We start from the raw sequence: 21728 nt of genomic DNA, 5'->3' as shown, positions 1-21728 counted from the left end.
ATCCTGCTTGTGTCATCAGTCATGTTTGCCTTTTAATAGCCGTGTTTTTGAAATAATAGTAATATTAAACTAGGCAGCTGAAGTTTTACTAAAACCTGAATATGTTATGTTGATGCAGGTGGCATGTGAAAAGACTGTGTCAGCCATGCAGCATGTTCTGCAAAGGACCATTAAGAGTGCAAAAGGTAATTCATTCAGACCTTGTTCCCGTGTTCTGTCTGCATTTGCATCAGAAGAAACATTCAGAGAGCTTTGTGGGTTTCCTGACTAAAGGCAACCCTCAGTGCAGAGGCAGCCAGAGAATTTACAGGATGAGAGCTTGTTAGTCTTGTCTGCATGTTCCTGACTGTGTCCTCCAAGCCTATCTTTGACAACAGCTGACTGAAGATGTCACTGTTTAGCTTGTAGTGGGACCGCAGTCGTGCTGACTGTGCTTGACTCAGCTCTGCAAAACAGAGGCAGAAGAACATGAGGAAATGCAGAGTTTGATGTGCAAGAGGGCTTCTGCTTTAAGTGTAGCTCACTCACTTTCCCCTTGAGTGTGTGTGTTTAGTATTGAGAGGGGTTTATCAGCAAATAATAATTTCTTTGCTGGGTTGGCCATGTGAGGAGTGATTTTTTTCAGCTTCTGTCCCCTTGGACTTCCCATGTCTTTCAATTCTAAGGAAATCCAGATGGGATCTCTGGGTTCTCAGAGCATGTCTGTGTCACTTTCTAATTAACAGCAGAGCCTTATTTTTTGCCTGGAGAGAGGTGCTGAACAAGGATTATAGAAAATCACAGTGCCGACCTGGATCTTGTACCTTGGAAGCCTTTAGCAGGGGGTTGTAAGGGAAATTGGGGAAGGGAAGGGAGGAAGGTAGAGAAAATTGTGGGATAAGAGAAAAATGCAACTTGTTTCTTTTTATATTTCTGTTTTTAATGACGTTCTGATGTCATCTTTTTAGCACAAGCTGGAGAAGGAAACAAACCAAACTCAGCCCAGCTGGAACTGAGAATGGTCCAAAGCAAAAAGGACATAGAAAACCCAGAGATCATAGTGAAAGCCACCGTGTTATAAAGGCTGTACGTCTCCAATAACGCACAATGTATTGATGTCCTCATTTCTTTCCTGTAAATTGTAATATTTGCCTTAGATCTGTGACAGAAACCTGACTTTCATGAAATAGTGCCCAGCATAGGCAGATATCCACTCTCAAACATATGTGCTGGCCTTGCTCAGTTTAAAAAACAAAACAGTTAGTGTGCATTTGAGCATATTCCAGGTATCAAAATGGCTGTCGGATTCACTTAGTCTGCGTAACGACCCAGGGCAAGAGAGAACAATGTTCCTGCCTTGCTGAAGACTTTAGATGTGAATTTGCTAATGGAATGCTTGACTGACTGGAAAATGTATTTCAGGATGGCCTCTAGTGCCAACGGAGCTGGCTCCATGCTCCCTTTTCCTGGAGATACCTGGTTACCTACTCAGGTATTCGGTATCTCAGCTGCTATGAGACTAAGCAGGGTTAAAGCTACACACAAAGTTCTGGCTGTGTGTAGGAGTACTTTGAAGATGTTTGGCATGTTCAGTAGTCTGAAGTGACCTTGAGGTGTCATTCATGTTGCTGATTTCTGCTCCTGCTTCTGGCCTGTGAACAGCTGCACAGTTTGGGACTGGCTGCTTATTTCTTAGGTCTGTGGGTGCCCACATGATTTTCTTCCAAAAGCTGCTCCAGAAACACCTTCATTAATAAGATAATACTTTTTTTATTCAGTAGCACTGGTTAGGAGTTTGTAGTTCTACCTCCAAGGTCAGGTTTGATTCTCTGTTTTTTAACTAAGGACAAACATTCTGTTAAGGACAAAAGAGAAAGCAGCTCTTACTCTGAAAGGTGGCTGCCCTGGTCTGTACTTAAAAACTACACAGAGCACTTCCACAGTAGTAAGCACTGTAGACAGGCTTATCAATGAAGCAATGTGGGAAAAGTATTATTTTTGGTTTTAGTGAGTTACATGTGTTTACCAAATGCAGCAAAACAGAAAATTACCTTGTTCATAATGTAAGTCTCTGCAGCCAATTAGAGATGACAGAAATGCATTGTTATTAGTAATGCATCTTAATTTCAAAATTCTTCTTCATATAGCTTCACAATGGGATTTTTAATAATATCAGTGTCAATACATCACAGCCACATCCCGAACCACTGGGACAGACATGCAGATGAGATCTGTATGGGACCCATGTTCTTGATGTCTGGTCTGCTGTTCACGTTCAGTTGATGAGCTTTGTTTGTCTCAGACTGCATAAAGGGATTAAAATTGCATTTCTGATTGCAGGAACATGAAGAAAAGTTGCATTAGAGGAAAATTTTTCTTGATTACCTGAGTAGGCTGAGGAAACTCACTCTTGGGTATCTCCCAGATACCTTTCCTTCATCTTCCTCCTCACATCTGCCTAACTGATAGTCTTCATTTATCCCATCATTGTCATGAATTTCTGCCATTGTAAAAGTTAATTTTTTTCACCTAGTAGAAGACTATTTTATTCTTGATGTAAATTTTTAGCTGAATAGGTTTTCTTTAATAGAATAGTTATCATAATTAATAAGTTTCTGAAACCTCTAATTTTTAATATCTTTGAAGCAAATGAAATTTAAGAGGAATGTGTTTTGCAGTAAATATAAGAGCCAAACTTCAGGCTTTCACTCTCAACAACCAGTATTAATTTTATTTCCTCTCATGCGTTTGACATAAAAATGGAAAAAAAATCATATGACTCGAGAATTTTAAGGGAAAAAAACCCATCAGAAATTATCTACAAAATGTGACTCTACTGCCACCGTTTTTAGTAATCACTGTAATGAAATAACTTTCTAGCAATAATAATTTTGGTGATGTGAACAGTTGCTGAAATTAGCAGTCATTAACAGAGATGTGAGCTCCTGGCTGATGTGCAACATGTAAAAATATGTGAACTACCTTAAGAGTGTGTATAAATATTGATGGGAAGCAGTGAAGAAGGAGCCAGACTCTTCTCAGTGGTGCCCAACAAAGGGATAACAGGCAGTGGGCACAAACTGAAATTCAGGAAAATCCATTTAAAACATTAAAAAAACCATAATTGACTGTGAGGGTGATCAAACACTGGCACAGGTTGCCCAGAGAAGTGGTGGAGTCTCCATCCTTGGAGATACTCAAATGCTGACTGAACATGGCCCTGAGCAACCTGCTGCACTTGGACCAGATGGTCTCCAGAGGTCCCTTCCAACCTCAGCCATCCTGTGATCCTGTGAAGCACAACAAACTGCCTTTCTTTGCAGTGCTGTGTTTTTAAATCGATGCAAATATTTTTTTTCTCCCTGCCACACACAAACTTCCAGATGGGCCAGAAAATAGCTCGTATTAATATTTTGCCCCCTTCTCAGATAAGCTGCTGCTTGCTTGGGCAGTTGTGCCAGGAAGACAGTTAACTTTTTTGAGATAATTGCTTTCAGCAAAGATATTTAAATACTGTAGCTAGTGGTGCATTTCAACAGTTGAACACTAAAAGGATTTTAACTGTTTCTAACATTGATTAACCAAGTATTGTGTGCCATATTCCAGACATAACTATGAGCTTATTTATCTTTTAAAATCATAGTATTTCATGTGGAAGTGTATAATCCCTACTATCCTCTTGGGAAGAAGGGATCAACATACTGAACTTCCCCTACCTGTACATACCATGGTCGATGCCCTTTTAGTAAGTGTGGGACAGCAGGATTTTTTTTTGCAACTAGAATAAATAGACCTTCACAAGAGGATTGAGAGAAAAACATGGATCAGTTCAGTAATTCACACCTTCCTTAGAATCTGTGACATATCCATGTTAACAACAACAACAAAAGAATATTAATACTAATATGCTCAATTTGCAAAATTCCTATTTCACAGTAGCTGGATCCTGTAGCAGTGGGCTGCTGGCTTCATCTGCTTAAGAGTCCCTGGGGGTTGCTCAAGTGATATCTGTTTTAAACTCCTGCTGACCTGGTCTAAATTAGGTCAGGTTTATGTCTTCGCTGAAGAATTGGGCTTAACATCTCTTGCCAGGAACAAACATCAGAAATTATCTGTAAATATAATCTGTAGCTAACATTTTGTAGCCACAGCAGGCCAACAGTTATTTTTAAATGCCAAGGTATACATACTTTATACTTGGATGCATTTTTATTTGTTCAGAGTGGCACAGAGCCTGTGTGCAGAACAGATCTTCAGACTCAGCTCAGTCCTGTGTTTTATTCCCTCCTCCTGCATATAATACCTGTATCTTTTTCTGAGTTCCTGCTGTCTGTCTGGTGCAGCTGGAAAGTGTCTCAGTATCAGACAGCTGCCCACTATTTATTTGAGGGCTCGGAGGAGACTTTTCAAGGTTGTCTGATCCACTTGCAAACCTTTAGTTAAAGATAAATGGTTAATCTAAACTAGCCTAGCTCCTAATTGATTACAGAACAAGCACTTTAGCCCAGAGAGTAAAGTCTGTAACCAATGGATAATCTTCCATGACCGTCCTAAGAGCATGAAAGGTGTCTGTAACCCAGAGTGCAGCACTCAGCAGTTTGGGACTGGTGACTTCACGTGTCCGTGTGAGGTCAGTGGCACAGGACATCCCTCATGCTGCAGTACCTGTGAGCATGGGAGAGGTGAATGCTTTGTGTTTGTGTCCAGTCACCTCCTTTCGTTCTGCTTACTGGAACTAACTGTGTGATGGGTCCCCCTTTTTTCCTGGAATGGTTCACAGTGCATGTGCTCAGCCATTTTGATTACTCCAAGCACACTCACTCGTTTGCAGAGCCATGGTGCAGGAGAGACCAAAAGTTGTTTACAAACCATCTACTCTATTTTGGGCTCGGATTAGTCTCTACAGGAAAATTCCCATGTCTTTGGGAGACGTGCATAAAGACATTGTGCTTAAATCAGTGTTGTTCCCACTCGATACAAACATCTAAGAAATCTGCAGTATGAATTGTTGATGTTTGTTTGCTGATTTTTATCATAAGAGGGGAGAATTCTATAATTAATGTGTTAAGCAAAAGAATCAGAGGACCAAGGTTTCCAGCTACTCATACTGCCTTTTGAGTATCTTAACTGTGTCTTGATTGGATGGTGTTAATTTGTTGTCTGAGACTGTTATGGTGATTGTATTGATTGATTTTATTTTAAAATATGTGGCAAGGAAGATTGTAATAAAAGCATCTACGTTTAATATACTGTGCACACACAAATTGTTAGATCCTGTTTTTAAATACGTTAATCATTTCAGAATCGAACAGCACAAGAATGGTTTTATAGTCTTGCTGAATAAAGTGGATGTAATTAAATATTTCCTTAGTTATGTCCTAGTATAGAGGAAGGGTAGTTAATGGAAGAGCACACATTTGTGCCCTGTAATCATCTTACTGTAAGATATGGATATGGAAGTAACATCTTTGTTGTCTTATTTTTTATTTTTTTTTAAAGTTTCATGGGAAGACAACTACTGGCATTCTGCACGACTCTCTTGCATTCCTCTTACTTGTATATGTAGGAACTTATTGTGTTGTGCTCTTTATTCCTGCAAACAAGGTGAAAAGAGGGGCTTGGAGTAAGAACCATAAGTCATTCTGAGATCTGTTTCTTGTCCAGAATGTAGCTGCACTCCCCTTCACTGAATTTTTACCTCACTATGTGGATTGGAGCATACAGGACTATACAGTGGGAAACGGTTGTTCCTCAGGTGCTTCTGTCAGCACCCAGCAGTGTCCCTGCAAGAGGGAGAGAGCAGGGATCCAGGTTAGTGAGAGCACTGGTCATTGGAGAAGGTGCATTTAGCTCCACTGGAGAATTTTGGTTTATACTTATACTAAAGAACCACCCCTCCTGAGTAAAGGTCTTTGCCCACTTAAAGAGTACTTTTAAGGGCTGAGGCGTGTTACAAATTTTGGTCGCTCTGGTACTAAAAAATTGGAAACACAACCCCTTCTTTTATATCCCATTGCAGCCTTACTGGCTTAATGACCACTCCTGTTAGAATCCCAGGAAAAGATATTCAGAGAGCTGTTTTTCATGAAAGACATTTACTTCTGGTAAGTGAGAGCCTGCTGAACAGTTCTGTAGCTTTCTAAAGCTCATCCATTAAAGACATATATCAGCCATGGAAACTAAGCTTTGAGATGATCAATCACAGCCCCAACTCTTCTCTTTTAAGTAAGTGAGTAAACCAGCGAGTTTATACCTGCATGCAGGAGCAGATTTCAGGTGAATCCATGAGGTTCAATCACACACTGGAGGAAGGGCATTGAATGCAGAGTTCAAGGGAGCTGCTATTTTGTCTGCAGAGTTTCAGGAGAGACCAAGCTGGTTCTCACCATTTTCCAGGAGGGAGGAACGTGGTGTGGCATTCCAACAGCCAAAGAAGGCTCCTGTCTGCCTCACCAGGAAACCAGTGCCACCAGTTTGGTGCTTTTGCTGCTCCAGCAGCAGTGGGCCTGGCAAATGGGATGCTCCTAAGTATGCATGCATTCCTGACTTAGTGCCTCCACAGTGCAAACAAAGGTAATAAACCCCCAATCTGCAGAGCAGTGAATAAGGCAGCACATTATTCAGAGAGAGAAAACCAGCAATATGAGAAGGCTGTGCCATATGTTACCACTGAAATCACACTTACCTATTGCCCTCGTGGTTGCATTGCTGTTTAGAAAAACTCTGTGTGTAGAAGAGTGTAATATATGTACTCTGTGTGTGTGTGTGTGTGTGTGTGTATGTTGAAGCTTTATTTGCAATGTGGTTAGGCGTGGGAAACAGAATTTTGGGGGGCTGGCTGAGTAGGCCTTCAGGATGTGAGCAGAAGGTCTTAAAGAGATATATTTTTATAGACTGTGCTGAAGCTTTGGGTCCCAGCCACACATAGCCTTTTCTTCCAGAGAAGTAAAATGGTTTGGAAAGAAAGTCAGGTGGCTGTAATACAGTAGGGATAGTACAACCCCACCAGCCCTGGACAAACTGAATAACTTAATAAAAGATGCCTTTTTAAGTAATATTTTTTTAGTGCTGAATTGTTAAACAAAGAAATATTTATGAGCAAACTTTCTATGTACTTAAAGTTTGTGTGGTGCTTTGTACTGACTAGGTGGACCTGTTATATGTTTACACATCTTAATGATTGTCCTCGAGGCGTATGTAGTAATTCAGTGACTTTTATGCCAGAAAAACAATGAAGTTCTGTGTAATATAGCAAATGATTTAATTTCTACTGAAATTGTAGGCTTTTTAGTGTTTGTGTACTTTTCTGGTTGGCAGTTATGAGTTGTATCCCTCTTGCAGTGAGGCTTCTACGCTTGATTGTAGAGAGAGGCAATAGGATGGTAGATACCATTGTTTATAAAGAAAACCCTAAATATTGCTACCTTATCCATTTTAAAAATCAGGTGAGCTTTGTGGCGTAAGCCTGAAATTTAGATTTTTGCATTGGAATAAAGTCTCAAATACATCTATGATAGGTTAACAATTGGTGATGGATTTGTGTAGTTAATTAAATAAGACTGGGAGGTCTTAAAAGTATTTAATAAATGTACAAGCCAGGAGACTGGAACAAAACTGGATTGTTCTAACTGTATGGACCTGACTAAGCTAACTCATAGCTCGTGCTGGACGTGTGCACAGACAGATGAGTAGCCTAAAGGGGAGAAAGTAAAGATTTTTTCCTTGTAGTTTGCCAGTTGTAATAATGTGAAGAATTTTAGTTGGGTGTTCTGAGTTCAAATGCATAAATACCTTTCAGAAGAGTTGAGTTACCGATAAAATCCCGTTCAGTCAAAAGGCAAAGCTGTTCGCGTGGTTGAAAACCAGAACGTGATTTTTATATCTTGCTAGACTTAACTGAGTCTTTGTTTCTCATGGCTGGCAGACCAGCACTAAAGCACAACTGTCCAGATATATTTATTTTTTTGATCTCCCTAGAAAGTGCAAGGTCTGCAACATAAAGGAGTTTTCTGAGCAGGGCCCTCTGCTAAACGTTGCACTCCTGCCACAACAGTTGGTGATCTGGGAAAAACTGAGCATCACTTACTGTGTCCCTTTTAAGAAACATGGCAGCATCCTCACCACCCTTCTGAATAAATCACTACTGCAAAAAGTAGAGGAGAATTTATCACAAGTTTTTCTCTCAAGCGTTCCCGAGTTCTGGATGCGTTAAAAGAGAGGTACTTCTGCTTTGCCAAGTCAGCAGGAAAAATGTCACTGGTTTGAATAATGTATCATAGAGAGAGGTTGTGGCAAGGAACAACTCTGTTGTGTGTGCTTCACTGTGCCTGGCTTTTTCTCCCCTGGGAGTCTGGGGGTGCAGTATCCCCATGGTGGTGGTGGCAGAGTGACTGTTTGCCTGCATCCTCCCTCCGGGGAAACGCGGAGGAGTTTATTCCGAGATGAGGTCGGTGTGAAGTTGTTGGGCTGGTTGTTTCACAGGGCTGTACCAAAGCTGTGCTTTAGCACAACTCTGTGTGCACTCTAAAGCTTGTGATGTACAGTGTGCTGCTTTCCTGGCCACGGTGTAATCTCCTTATACTTCTTCTATAGGCCATGGAGAACCAAGAGACTCTGAAAGTGCATTATTCAGATTACTCAGGCTAGGCTCTTGTTTTTAAGAAGAGAAAGGTAGAGAATTATCAGCTGCTGTGATATATCTAACTTACCCAGCTCAGCTACACCCAGAAACTGTGCCCTCACATTCCTCTGCCATCACCTGTCCTGGCCTTGGTATTTGCCTGTCCCCTTAACAAGCGAAGTGAAAGAACTAAAACCAATGGGGAATTTATCCAGTCAAAACCCCTGAGGTTTTAATCTCCTTTAGTTCCCTTAACTTTCTCATCCTGGGAACAGATAAGTGCTTCTGCTGCTGCTGGGGAGGCGCTGGGACGATGCTGCTGCTCAAAATAGGGGAGAATGGGGTTGCCTCTTTCCCTGGCAGTGAGATGCTGGGTAAGCAGGGCCTAATTGCAGAGCTGCACTGCTAGTGGGAAAGAAAAGAAATCTTCTGTGAGCTAAGTACTTGAAAGAGGAGCTGCAGATTTAGTTGGTGTTCTCAATCCAGCCCCATTCCCTGTAGGGCAAAAACATTATAGCACTAAAAGATTTGGCGTGGCTGTTCTTAATGACCTGTGTGATGCTTGTGCTTAGCAGAGTAGAAAATGGCACTGAATAAAGCAGTGCTCTAACTAGGGAATATAATAGGAAGATCCAGGTGGAGAAAGCTTCAAGTCTGCTTTCACAGCACTTGCATGGTGTCAGAGTTGTCCAGGTCCAGCTCTTTAAATTTCTTTAAATAAAGAAGAAATCACATTAATAAGTCAACAGATAAATAAGGGAACTCACCTGTGAATTTACGTGGCATTAGCATTTATTTTTGTCTGCAGATGTTTAAATCTTTCCACACCAAAGGTCTCTGGTTCATAAGGGGTTTTCAGAAGAGGCCTTGCCAAGGGGTGTGACAGAGCCTGTCACAGCTGCCTGGGAGCACAGTGGGCTTCTTGTGACACACCTGTGACAGATGGCATTGGGGTGCCACCTGCAGACAGGCACTCCTGTCCCTGCATTTGGTACAGCACAGGTATTCACGTGCATAAGAGGTGCTGAATGTGGATACCTGCCCTTGCTAGGGAAGGAAACCGTAGGGCTTGTTGCTGGAGCTGCAGTGATGGAAGGAAACACTGGAGAATTCATCACCATCCAGTGATTTTGACATTTGCTGTTAGTGTTTGTTGGTGCAGTGTGTCCCTTTCAGTGTTGTTTTCTTTCTGGAAGATGGGAGGATGACAGCCTGTGTGCTGTTTTAATGTGCTTTTAACTGGCTGAGTGCGAAACACAAATCAAGATTTTAAAAGTGGAGGGGAGGGATAGCTGTGAATTTGCCTAGGACCTAAGTGAGTAGAGGAACTTTGAGATTTGTCTCTAATTCAGAAATAACTCAGTATTGACCAAAGGAGTGCCATGTCTTCAGTAGCACCTGGAAGAGGCCAATATTTAGGGTTTTTGCCCAAAGCACATTTAGCCCTGCTCTACTGTTTAGTGAAAACGCCCAGTGCAGATGCCACCAGAGCCTCATCTCGTGGAGTAATGCTGTAATAAAGAATGTGGTTTTCTTGTGCAAGTCTTAACCTCTTCTTATGAAAATAACACACAACTCAGTATTTTCATGGTGTACAAGTGAAATGTAATTTTTTTTTTCAATAAAATACATTTCCTTTCCTAAATGTGGGTCTGTTTGGTTTTTCCCCCTTGGTGGTGTTTCAGCTCTAATTGAGCTTTGGCCTTTTGTGTCTCCTCCTTACATATATAAACCACAGCTCTGTACTCTTCCTGAGAAGCCTGACCTCATTTCCAGAGATCATACAATTTCTTTTTCCTCTTGAGCTCCACAAGGACTTCCCTCTTTAGCCAAGCTGGCTTGCTCCACGTGCTTGACTCAAAACACAGTGGAATCACCTGCTCCTGTGCTTCTAAAAGGTGATTCTTAAAGCCTGACCAGCACTTGTGGACTCCCTAAGTGCTCAAAAGCAGATTCTGAGGGTACTGTATTATAAACAGCTCCCTGCATAGCTTAAAGTTTTCTCTCCTGAAGTCCAGGGTAGCAACTCTGCTCTCCTTTTTTCTCATTACACTGAAAATTTTATAGTCAGATTGATGTGGCCAAGGCAGCCACCTACCATCACATCCCACACAAAGTCCTCCTCTTTCCACAAACAGCAAGTCTAGGAGAGCAGCTTTTGGAGTTGTCTCAACTGTCTGTGTTAAGAAGTTATGTTCTACAAACTTCAGGAATTTCCAAGAGCTGCTCATCTCAGCACTATGGTGTTCCCAGCTGATGTCTGGGAAGTTGAAATCTTCCACAAGGATGAGGTCTATTAGTCCAGAAATTTCTCCTAATTGCCAATCTTACTGCAGGTTTTAATATGAATATATGAAAGTGCAACTTTATTAAAGTTCAATGGCAAGGTTGACTATTACTTACTACGTGCATGAAGCACACATAAGAAAATCAGATTAGAATCAATTTAGGATGATTTACACAGAGATCGGAGATACAAAAGGGCAAAGGATATGGATACAAAAATATAAGGGTAAAGAAGAGCTGAGCAGCACTTAATCATTGACTAATATAACATTTATGAAGTGGTTCAATAGGATTAGCTACAATTATAGCAGTGACTTAATTACAGATTCACAATAACAACATTCATACCATAATCTATATTTATGTATCTATCTATCTATCTATTTATCTACATCTATATGTGTGCAAAGGTACCTCTCAAAAATTCCCCTGAAGTTCAGGGACACAGGTTGGATCCTTTAATATTTCTCAAGAGGCCTGGATTGCCCCTGGAGTGTGGGGGGAGGTGGATATCAGCCTAGGCCTCGTCAGTGATGGTCTTTGGAGTACCCACATTTGAGTGTCATCAAGCTCCAAGAGACATCCCACTTAGTGGGAGATGCTGGCACAGCTGTTGTGGTCCAGGAGAGCTCAAAGGGCGTCACACTGTTTGTGGGGTCACAAAGTGATTTGACTTCAGTCACCAGCAAGTTTCCATCCTCAGATCGGTAATTACCGGAGCTTCCAAAACATTCAGAAATTGTTTTCAAAACCCCAGTACCAATGGTGCTGTTCCACTTGGGCTATGATTCAGATAGGGGATGTTCCAAGGCTGTCTGAGATTGACACCCTTGTTCCCCACCTTAGTCAAGCAGCTGATGTCCCTGTTACTGTCAGTGTTGTTCCCACATGTATCATGCAAGAGCGCCTGGTATGGTCAGGGACACTTCACAGAATCATAGAATGGTTTGGGTTGGAAGCCCAACAGGTACAGTCAGGGCTTGTCAGGAGCTCCTGATATTAGAGGAGGCCCAAGGTCCCAGAGGGATGCACCACCACAAGCCTTGTTGTCCTCAAAGGTGGGTGCTGTCCCAGCTGGGGCTCTCTCCTGTCGTGAGCAGCAGCCCTTTCACATTTTTCTTGTCCTTCTCTGCAATTTGCTTTGGGGAAGAATGGAACACATACAAAATAAGGAGAGGCTTTGAAAGAGTGGCACCTCCCCCTGGGGAAATCTAGCAGAGCCTCCAGCAGGTCTCTCTGCTACATCCTCTCTCCTCTTCCAGTCCCACCTGCCACCCTCTCCAGCAATACAATCTGGGGGGTCCTGGGGGGACATGCCATCCTCCAGGGGATCTGTGTGGCTGATGAGAGACACGTGGCTCTCACATGTCCCAAAAAAAAAAGAGTGTTCCCTGCAAAAAGGTGCATTTCGTGCATGCACAGGAGGTCACTGGGGCAGGCAAGCCTTCCCCTGAGTCAGCTGGCAGCCCAGAGAGCTGAGGATCAGGTGACAAAGGCTGCTCTTGCTGCCTCCCTTGTGGGTCTGAATGCTGCTGTCATGGAATAGAGACAGAGCATCACTCACCGTCTGAGTGGACTGCAGGGGGGGCAGGCGGTGCAGCTGTGACAGGCAGCGAGAGGGAACAAAGGGAAAGGAGGAAAAGATTCGGGAGGTAGGTGTGACTCCGGGGAGTATTTTTGGATGTAACCCCGCTTCTGAACGGGGAGTTTAACTGCTGCAGAAAGGCCATGTTCTGCCTTTGAGCTCTGTGTGTCCTATTCATGCCCCGGGAGCGCTGGATCAAAGGAGCTGGAGTCCTCACATTCCTGTTCCAGCCATGGACCGTGACTGCCCAAAGCCGAGCCCTCTCCTCGGAGCAGGCTGGTTATCCCTGTCATACAGACATGGGGGACTTTTTTCCCTAAGTAGGGTTATTTGCAGACACAACAGAAGATTGTTGCAGGCCACATAACCAAGAGGAATTTTAAGGAAATAATAAAAGCTACTACCCCCTCTACATCCCCTCACCCCCCTTTTATTCCAAAGACTAGACTGAATAATAAGCAAAGAAGTCTGAAAAATGAACAGAAGGGTAACACACAGCAACTGGCAGCCTTTTCATTTGAGCTGAATTATGAGTCAGGTCTGGTGAACGGCTTCAGGAGGGCTGGAAAGACATGGCATTATTCATAACACTCATTAGCTGCCTGGTAGGACAGAGGCAATTAAATCCCCTGCTTTCAGTAATACATTAACTGCAGGGAAGGCAGAGAGAAATATAACATCCCCCTTCCACTGGTACCCAGCATTTCACAGCTGGGTCCCAGTGCTGCAGGTAATGGTATGGCACCAACTCATTCAGGTACCTTCAGCTTGGGCTTCTACAGCTTGGATTTTTAGGCTGTGCTGTTGATCCAGCAAATCTGCCTGAGTGCAAGAAAACAACTTTACTAAAGGTTAAGCTTTGTGTTTAATATTTAAACGAAGGTTTGCTAAATTAGCACTACAAAAGAACGGGTGCCCTTGTCAGTGAGAGCAAACACACCAAAATAACCTGAGGCCCACTTTTAGAGGTCACCAATGTTATTCCCTGGAAATTAATAATTCTTGAGAGTTATTGAGGCTTTTTTATCCCCTTGGCACAATTCAGGTTTTGCAGCTTCAGAGCAAGCAGACGGTTAAGCAGCACTGGCTGCCACAGAGATTCCTCGGATGGGTGACATGGGCAGGGAGAGATGAGGTTTTCAGGTGTGGGGTGAATTTTCCAAGTCCTCTGCCAGTTAAATCCACATGGTTCAAAGCAGCTGAGGGTGCAACTGTGCAGCAGTGGAGGTGGATCCAGTGCAGGGCACCTCACTAAACCCTGCACCTCAGCCCAGAGCCCTGCCTTCAGCTGGCAAAGAAGCCCATGATGAGCTGTTTCAGGGAGCTGATCCTGCTGGAAACCACAGCTAGCAAAAAAAGGGATTGCTTTTCAGCTGGATCAGTTCCCTGACCCACCATGATGCTAAGAGCAGCACAGTCCTTAAAGAGCAGGGGTAAGTGGGTGGAAGGAGGGACTGCCCAGCATCCTGGTGCTAGTGGGGACCAACACATCACACCAGGTGCCCCAGATATCACAGCCAGAACGGTGCTGCTGAGCTGTGCAACTTCTACCTGACCTCATGCCAGAGCCCCTTCCTGGCTTCCACTCAGGAAAGACCCTTCACCTCCTTGCTCCCTTCACCACCGTGGCTGAAATCAACCCACAGATGAGCAGCACATGTGAGAATCCAGACTAGCGATGTGCTTTGAAGATGGAAAATTTATCAGAAATCACCCTCCCACCAGGTGCAGAGAGATGTTTGTTTGTTTGTTGCAGTCAAAACAGTCAGCATGGCTACAGAGGTCTTTAAACAAACCCGTCAGAGATATTTAAGAAATTGCTTGGGACCTAATCCTCAAAGCACCTGAGACTCAGGTGGATAAAGACTATTCTCAACACCTGGCTGAGCCCTTAACAACTCATTAAGGTTGCCTCCATTTGCTGGGAGGCCTTGGTGGTCAACTTTCAGCATAAAGGCTCTTTCTGCAGTAATTCTGGCATTTTCTGTAAAGACAGATAGTGACCCTTGCTTCATAAAGGCAGATAAATGAGGTTGAGAAGTGGGTTGTTCCTGCCTTTCCCTTGGGACCAGGGACATGGTGATTTTGGAATGATTCTGGAGGAGGGAGGTGACTTGTTCTGCCAGTGCTGCCTTTGGGCAATGTTGTGAGAGAGCCTGGGTGGAGCTGACTTACCCCCCCAGGGACCTTCTTATTGCCTGTTAAATGGCTTCCTGCAGAGCAGAGTAAGGCATGAAATAATAATGATGCAATAGCTGGGAAATAGTGCAGCTGCTGATTTATTAGCTAAGTAGGAAATGTTTGACTTCACCTTTGCCATGGTGAAGTGCTCTGGTCGGGGTCAAAATCTGGGCTAACCGGCCCCTGCAAGGCACCTGGCAGGTGAATGGATTCCCTGTTTTTGTCCCAGTGCCCCAGGGAGAGCCTGGGGAGAGAAGCAAGGATTTGAAAGCTTCCACATAAAGGAAATGTAATTGTTAAAGATTTTGTTTATTTATTTAGAAGTGACAGATATTTATTTGACATTTACCAGTAACAACTAATTCAGTGACTTGCAGTTTTGCTTTGCAGCAGCAGCCCCTGCCTCTCTTGCTCCTCCAGCAAAAAGAGACACCCTGTCCTGATCCGGTGGTTTCGTGAAGGTAACATTTGTGTGATCTTACACAGCCAATGTCACCTCTATGTGTCCTTGGTTTTGTGCCAGTAGACAGGGATTAATATTTCTCTGTCCTAAAGGAGAGCTATGGGGTAAACGTACTTCTCTGCAGCACATTTGAACTTCACAGAGATGAGGGGTTTCCAAGCAGGTGAGCCTACATAAGTGGGATGGATTCATGGTGTCAAGGTATGCTTGGGGTACTATCCTTCACCCTCTTAATTTTGGAGCCCAAGAGCAAGTCTGATATCCGTTTTCTTAAGGAAATCCTGGCTTTGCTCGCTGTTTGTGATTTCGTAGTACAGTTGTTTGGACATTATCCTCCTACCTTCAGTCCATGAAGGAAAAAAAGCCCCTCTAACCCCTCAATGCTCTTGTGACACTTAAATCCAGCACCTGTGGGTCAGAGTTTACTCCATCCCTTTATATTACATCCAGAGTAATTTGGAGGGTTAGTCACAGCAGCATTGCTTCAGGGGACTTGGAAGAGTCAGTGATTGCTCCTCAGTAGGCAGGATGGAGCTGGGTATGTGCTCCCTGTCTGCTGTAGGACAGGAGGTGCCAAGCAGGTCCCAGCTCTTTGGGTTTGGTGGCAGGGCCATGCAGATCCACGACAAGCCCTTGGGCTGGGGCTGCTTGTCCCTTCCTCCTGGTGACTGGGCATGCTGCAGGATATGTTGGGAGGCTGTTCCTCATCTGTTTCCCTCTTCCATCCCTCCCTGCCCTGGACCACACCTGCCCATGTTGGTGTGGGGCTTAGGCTGTCAACCTCTGCAGGTCCACATGCCCTTGCCAGCAAGGATACTCACCTCCCCCGGGAGCTGAGGCAGCTCTCAGGAGTTTGACTTTCTGTTCAGCTGCTGAAGGGGCAGATGGGGACCTCTGCTCAATTCTTGTTGACTGAGATGTCTGTCAACAGGCAGCAGGTGAGATAAAAACACGGAAAAAGTGAGTTCAACCTGCTGTGGAGATGCTGTGGACAGAGGCTTTAGCTGAGCCACCAACCACATGGACACCTCGCTACCTCTGTGCAGCTCGGCCCTTGCAGTGCTGGGGATGGCACAAGCAAATGGAGTGGCTCATGCTGCCCTGCCAAAAGAAGAGGGGGAAGATCAAATGAGCCTCCAGCTGTTGGCTGCCTCTACCTGAACATCATGGAGCTGTGGCCCTGGTTTGGTTTCTCCTAGGCTGGGTTGAGTCCTGCTGCCATCATTAATGTCACAATGATGCTCCCAAGGCAACACCTTGGCCTGATGAGGTCAAAGGCAGTGATTCCTTTCCCTGAGGACCAAATTTTTGTATCACCCTGAAAGCCCTTGTGTTTTGGAAGTAGTTAGACTACAGACCAAGCTGCGTACTTTTACTGCAATTTATTTATTGTTTAATTTTCATTAATCTCTGGTGAATGCACTTTTTAAGGGAACATGTGCAAGTGATAAATTCTTTACATTTTTGTGCATGAGGGAGAATCATTACTGACTGGGCCTGCTTTACTCTCCAGACTTACCATTGGAAGAACAGACTAATTGTGTTGATCTGACACTGATAAACTCTTCATGTCTTTTGGAGGTCTCCTGACAGAGAACAGAGAGGAGGTGGGAATATCAAAGAGTTCTAACCAGCTGACTGAGGAAATTGCCCAAGACTATACAAAATGAATCTAAAATTTGTCACTGTAATAGAGATGCAGAAAAACAGGACAAATCAAAGTAAACTAAAAGGCTCCCATCCTTTTGAGAAAACTCCCTTGAGTCTCTCTGCCAAATATGACCTTGGTGTGTAAAGCATGCACTTAGCTGTCTGAAGCTTCAGCCCACATGAGAAATCCCAATGCTCCTGTGGCAGTCCAGGAACACACATCTCTCTCTAGGGTGCTGTGTAGTCAAGAATTTTGAGTTGTTGTTCAGCAATTAATGAACTTTATCATAAAGTGCTGACTTTGAGGACACAGAATGGTCCTGTGTGCTGTTCTGAGCACAGGAGCTGCAGTGTAGCATGAAGGTGCTGGGGAGAAAGTGAGCAGTTGGCTCTTAGAAAGCCCTGTTACCCTTTTTGCATCCCTAAGTGACATTTTTAATTAACTGCTACACAGACTGTGGGGGCTTGCAAAAGGCTGAGAGAGAAGAACTGCAAAGTGGTTTTGATTTTAAAATTAAGAGACTCATAAACCAAGGCATTAACTCATGACCTCAACGATTATAAATTGATTTTGGACTTGATTCATTAATTAAACAACTGGGGTTTTCTTCATCTTTTTCATGAAGGCTCTTACCCCACCTCAGAACTGTGGGGTCAGCCTGGAAAAATAATTTATTTTTTAGCCTGGGGAGGGAAGATGGAGCAACCAGAAACCATCCTAATGTGCACTGTCTTGCCAATGCCCGTGCACGTGGGGGAAACCCCCAGTGCTGCCTCTTGGAAGTGTTGTGGCTGCAGCCAGCAAGTTCTGCTCAGGTGCTGCAATAACACTGCCCAGATGACGCCTGTTCTCTCACTGCCCACTCAAATTTTTAAGGTTTTCAAACGCTGTTTCCTTCCAGCCTTGGGACTGGAGCTCTCTCACCTCGTTGAGCTCTTGTGTGCTCCGAGGTGGTGGGAGTGTTTTGTCTCATGCTTGAGCCAGGAATGGGTTAAACAATAACATGGGAAACTGAAGCCCAGCAATTCTAAAAGAAGGGCAGAATTGTTCACATCACAGAGAACTTGGGGAGCTGATAGGTATAATTTGGTTATTAGCACCTGGACCTGCTGTGCTGCAGAGCATCATGAACCCCAGACAGCTCTCACTTTAAACTTTATTTTAAAGCATAAATATTTTAACAGTGGTATCCTATCCACAAACTGTCCTGGCTCGGTTTTTCTGCCCTACCTGCTGAAACTCTTTCCAGGCAGATTTTCTGCTGTTTTACACCTACTGATGGGAGCTTGTGTGGCTCCATGTTGCTCTGGGCCAGTAAGTAGCTGTAGCTGTCTACAGTTGGCACCACTGGTATGGTGAATGACAGTTGTATTTGGGGTCAAAATCCTCCTTTAGACAACCAGCTGGTGCTGGCCATAGACCCTCCAGGACAGGGGAAGTTGCACAACTGTAGGGCCCTTGATGACAGTCCCAGCAGTCTAGATTTGCAGTAGGGGACAGTGTGTTTAAAGCAAGGATCAGAGAAGGCAATGGGAGCCAGCAGGTTTGTGTGGTGGTGCATTTTCCCCACCTCCTTGGGGCCACTCTACCACCTCAGGAATTCCTGTTAGGCCTTGGTCTTTGTGGTGAAGCATTCCTTGGCTGTACCAGGAACCCCTATTGCATGGCTAAGATGAAGGACGAGAATGGGAACAGTCAGTATTTCACTGAACTCAGAGGGAATTGTTAACAGCTTTTATCTTTATATATTTATCCCTTTATACATGTATTTCTCTCTTTTTTTCCTGTATGTGTGTGCGTGTGTTAATTGATTTAACTCCCCACAGGAAGTACAGTATAAATATTGAGATCTCAGATCTGTAATTAAATCACTATTGTGGCTGTAGTAAATTCTGTTGACTCACTCTATAAATGTTTAGCTGATGATTAAGTGCTGCTAAATCCTTTAGATATAAACTGTTGACAAAGTCTAAGACTCAACCTAGCTCACCTAAACTCTATCAGGAGCTTAGAAAGCAAGAAGGTCTGCTCTTATGAACAGGAGGGTTGCCCTTTCCCTTTTGCATCCTCAGTCTCCGTGTAAATCATTCTAAATTGATTTTAACTCAAATTTCCTTTGTATGCTTGACGAGTGTAGTAAGTAATAGAGCGAAACTTGACATTGAATCGTTTAAGTTGAACTTCTACAAATTCATATTTAAGCTACTTTTGCTAATACCTTTGATAGTCAATCTTTGAGCAACCCAAACCCACTCATTCACAACAAATTGTCAGAGTCAGTAGGATGGCAAGTGATATCACTGATCACTTACAAAGGCATGGAGTAAGTCCCAGTCCCAAACCCTCAGAAGAGTGGGATTGTGATAACTGGCATGATTGGAAAGCTGTGGAAGAAGAGCCAAAGGTGGCCAGGGACCACATAAAGGAGGGAAAGGGAATTACTTGTAAAATGTTAGGCAGCTACTTAACAGCTGCTTGTCAGTTTATGAAGAATGATAATAAAAGGGAACAGGACCTAAAGGAAGAACTAGAAGGCGGGAAAGCAGCTGAGTTAATTGCTGCCTTTGAAAACTGAGCAGTTGCAGAAACAGTTACAGGAAGAAAAGGAGAAAAAACAAAAGCTGGAAGAAAAGTTTGCATCTCCTGAAGAATGGGATGGAAACATATGGGGTGACCCCAACAATAACAAACTGGGGGAAGACTATTCTTTCAAATCCCCCTGAATATGGAGGCAAACTGACTATAAAACCAGAAGAAACTGATGGACCTCAGGATGGATCAGGATGCACCCGAAAGAAAACCTCACTTGATCAGATTCAGATGGTTCATTTGCAAGAGCACTGTGGCCATAAGCCAGGAGAGACTGAGGTGGAATATTTATAATGTGTATGTCTAACTGGAGGAGACAGAATCATACTAAATGGTGAAGAAGCCAAAAGATTTTGAGGTCCAGGTGTCTTTTTAAATTCTGGCCCCAAGTCCCCAAATGATTCCCCACTTAATAACAAGTAGAGTGGCATACAGGGCTGGTGGAATGGATAAACTGGAGAGCCTCTGCCAATGCACATTAGATCCTTGAGTGAGCTCTCCACAGCTGTTTAAAAAGCTGCCTGTATCCAGACCATGCATGAGCACAGCCCTCTTGATGTTCCCATTTTGGCAAATGTCACGCTAAAAACGTTAATTAACGGAGCCCCTGCTGTACTCAAACCTTATCTCATTGCAAAACGAGATGAAATTAGGAGAGACACTCACTTCAATTCCCTGTTTGCACAAGGGATGTTGATGGTGACCAGGAAGAAGCCATAGAGTGCACAGATATCCCTACCTGGGCAACATCAATGCATGACATCAATAAATCGTGGGCAAGAAATGGGATGGGGTTGTCTGCCTAGTAAAACCAAAAATACAGGTTGTAAAGTCAAGCAAATTAAACAATCAGCCCAACATAGTTCCCAGGAACAGGGATTCCCTGGTGCCAACTCAGGTGGAGAGAGCTGTGTAATCATGCATGAGCATTAGGCATTCCAAGAGCTGTAATTCAGCCAGCGTTATCCAGAGTCACAATGACAGCACTCAGAGAGAAAACACTCCAAACAGACACCACAACAACTCTGAGAGGGAATGATAATGCTTTCCTTCCCCAAAATTCAAGATAAAAAAATTACAATTTGGCTTGTCTGTCCATCCAGCAAGTGGAATTCTATCAATAGATAGACAGTAATGGCCCACACATGTTTTGGTTCCAGTCAGTCCTCAACAACAATTAATGAAATCTCTAATGGATATGAGAGCACAAAGTTCAGTACTAACCCAACAGGACTCTGAGAAGCCGAGTGTACAACCTGGACAGCAGGAAGCCAAAGTGAACAGAGCAAACAGAGCAAGAGTTATTTACCAAGCTGCAAAAGTTAGTTTATGTGCTCCCGGGTGAGAAGCAAATGTCTTCTACTCACTTTGCAGTTAAAAATCACAATGAAAATATGTTGGTTTTTGATGTTTTGAGTGGCTGAAGCTGGCACCCATTGGATGGCAGAGCCTGCTCTTTTTGTTCAAATGTTGACCCTGACCTTAAAATAAACCAGGAGGCTGCAGTGCTTGTGCTCTGCACAGCACCAGCACTCCCCAATTCAGAGATAACCACAGTAACCAGTTTCTGCTTCAGTGCAAAATACTCTTTCTGAAGGCATAGCTGATTTGGAGAAAAGACAAACCATCTCCCCCATACAACTCACCAGTTTGACCATTTGAAAACCAAACAGGAGATGATGATTAACAATTTATTACTGCACTTGAATGCCAACCTGCACGAGAAACTCCTCTTCATCTGCCTGATCTACCTGTTCCCTGTTTGAGGCTCCACAAGATCATTGGATTTTATTATCAACACTACCCTGGCTCTGTGGACAGCTGGGACTTGTGCCACCCAAAGCAGGGAAGCTGATGAGGGGGCCTGAGGCTGTGGGATCTGTGTTTGCTTCTTTATCATCTTTTATGGTATATGTGGTAGCAAAAAACTCCAATCCAATGCTCAGCACAAACTTTCCCTCCTTCATGAAATTTCCCAGGTTCATTACCTTGTCCAGTAATAGCCCCCAATGACATAATAACACCCCAGTAGGGTACCAACAGTATTAGACAGTGCCACAGAAACGGGTAAAAAATTTGAAAACCGTGTTTCCTGTGTTTTGCTTTGATCTGTCAGTAGAGAGCAGTGTTAATGCTGTTATTTGTTCTTGTACTGTTGATATATTTTGAATTTTTATATTCCTACTATTTACTCAGATAAAAATCCGATTTTTTTACGTTTCTACTCTCCCATTCCCACCCTCCAGCTTTACCAAGGGAAATGTGTATGTTGATGCAGGGAAATGAAACCCTGTCACCAAGCAAGTGCCCACTGCAGGTACTCCAGCCTCAGAGGAGTCCCTGGCTTCTCTCCTTGTGCCACCACCTTTGCCTG

The 21728-nt window shown here is 43.6% G+C and overlaps 1 protein-coding gene across 1 annotated transcript in view; it reads left to right on the top strand.

Moving 5' to 3' along the window:
- PDXK (pyridoxal kinase) overlaps window positions 1-9224 on the top strand; it is a 47338-nt gene extending 38114 nt beyond the window's left edge. Inside the window, exons 10-11 of the mRNA XM_051770908.1 lie at window positions 119-185; window positions 948-9224. Coding sequence (XP_051626868.1) covers window positions 119-185; window positions 948-1060 — 180 coding nt within the window. The 3' untranslated portion in view covers window positions 1061-9224. The remainder of the gene's footprint in view (window positions 1-118; window positions 186-947) is intronic.
- The last annotated feature ends 12504 nt before the right edge of the window (window positions 9225-21728 follow it).

The sequence above is a fragment of the Manacus candei genome, unplaced genomic scaffold (assembly GCF_025592945.1).
Source record: "Manacus candei isolate 608988 ecotype Guabito, Panama unplaced genomic scaffold, ASM2559294v1 h1tg000126l, whole genome shotgun sequence".
Taxonomy (NCBI): Eukaryota; Metazoa; Chordata; class Aves; order Passeriformes; family Pipridae; genus Manacus; species Manacus candei.
The sequence above is the reverse complement of the archived record's forward strand: the minus strand, read 5'-3'. Positions and strand labels throughout refer to the sequence as shown.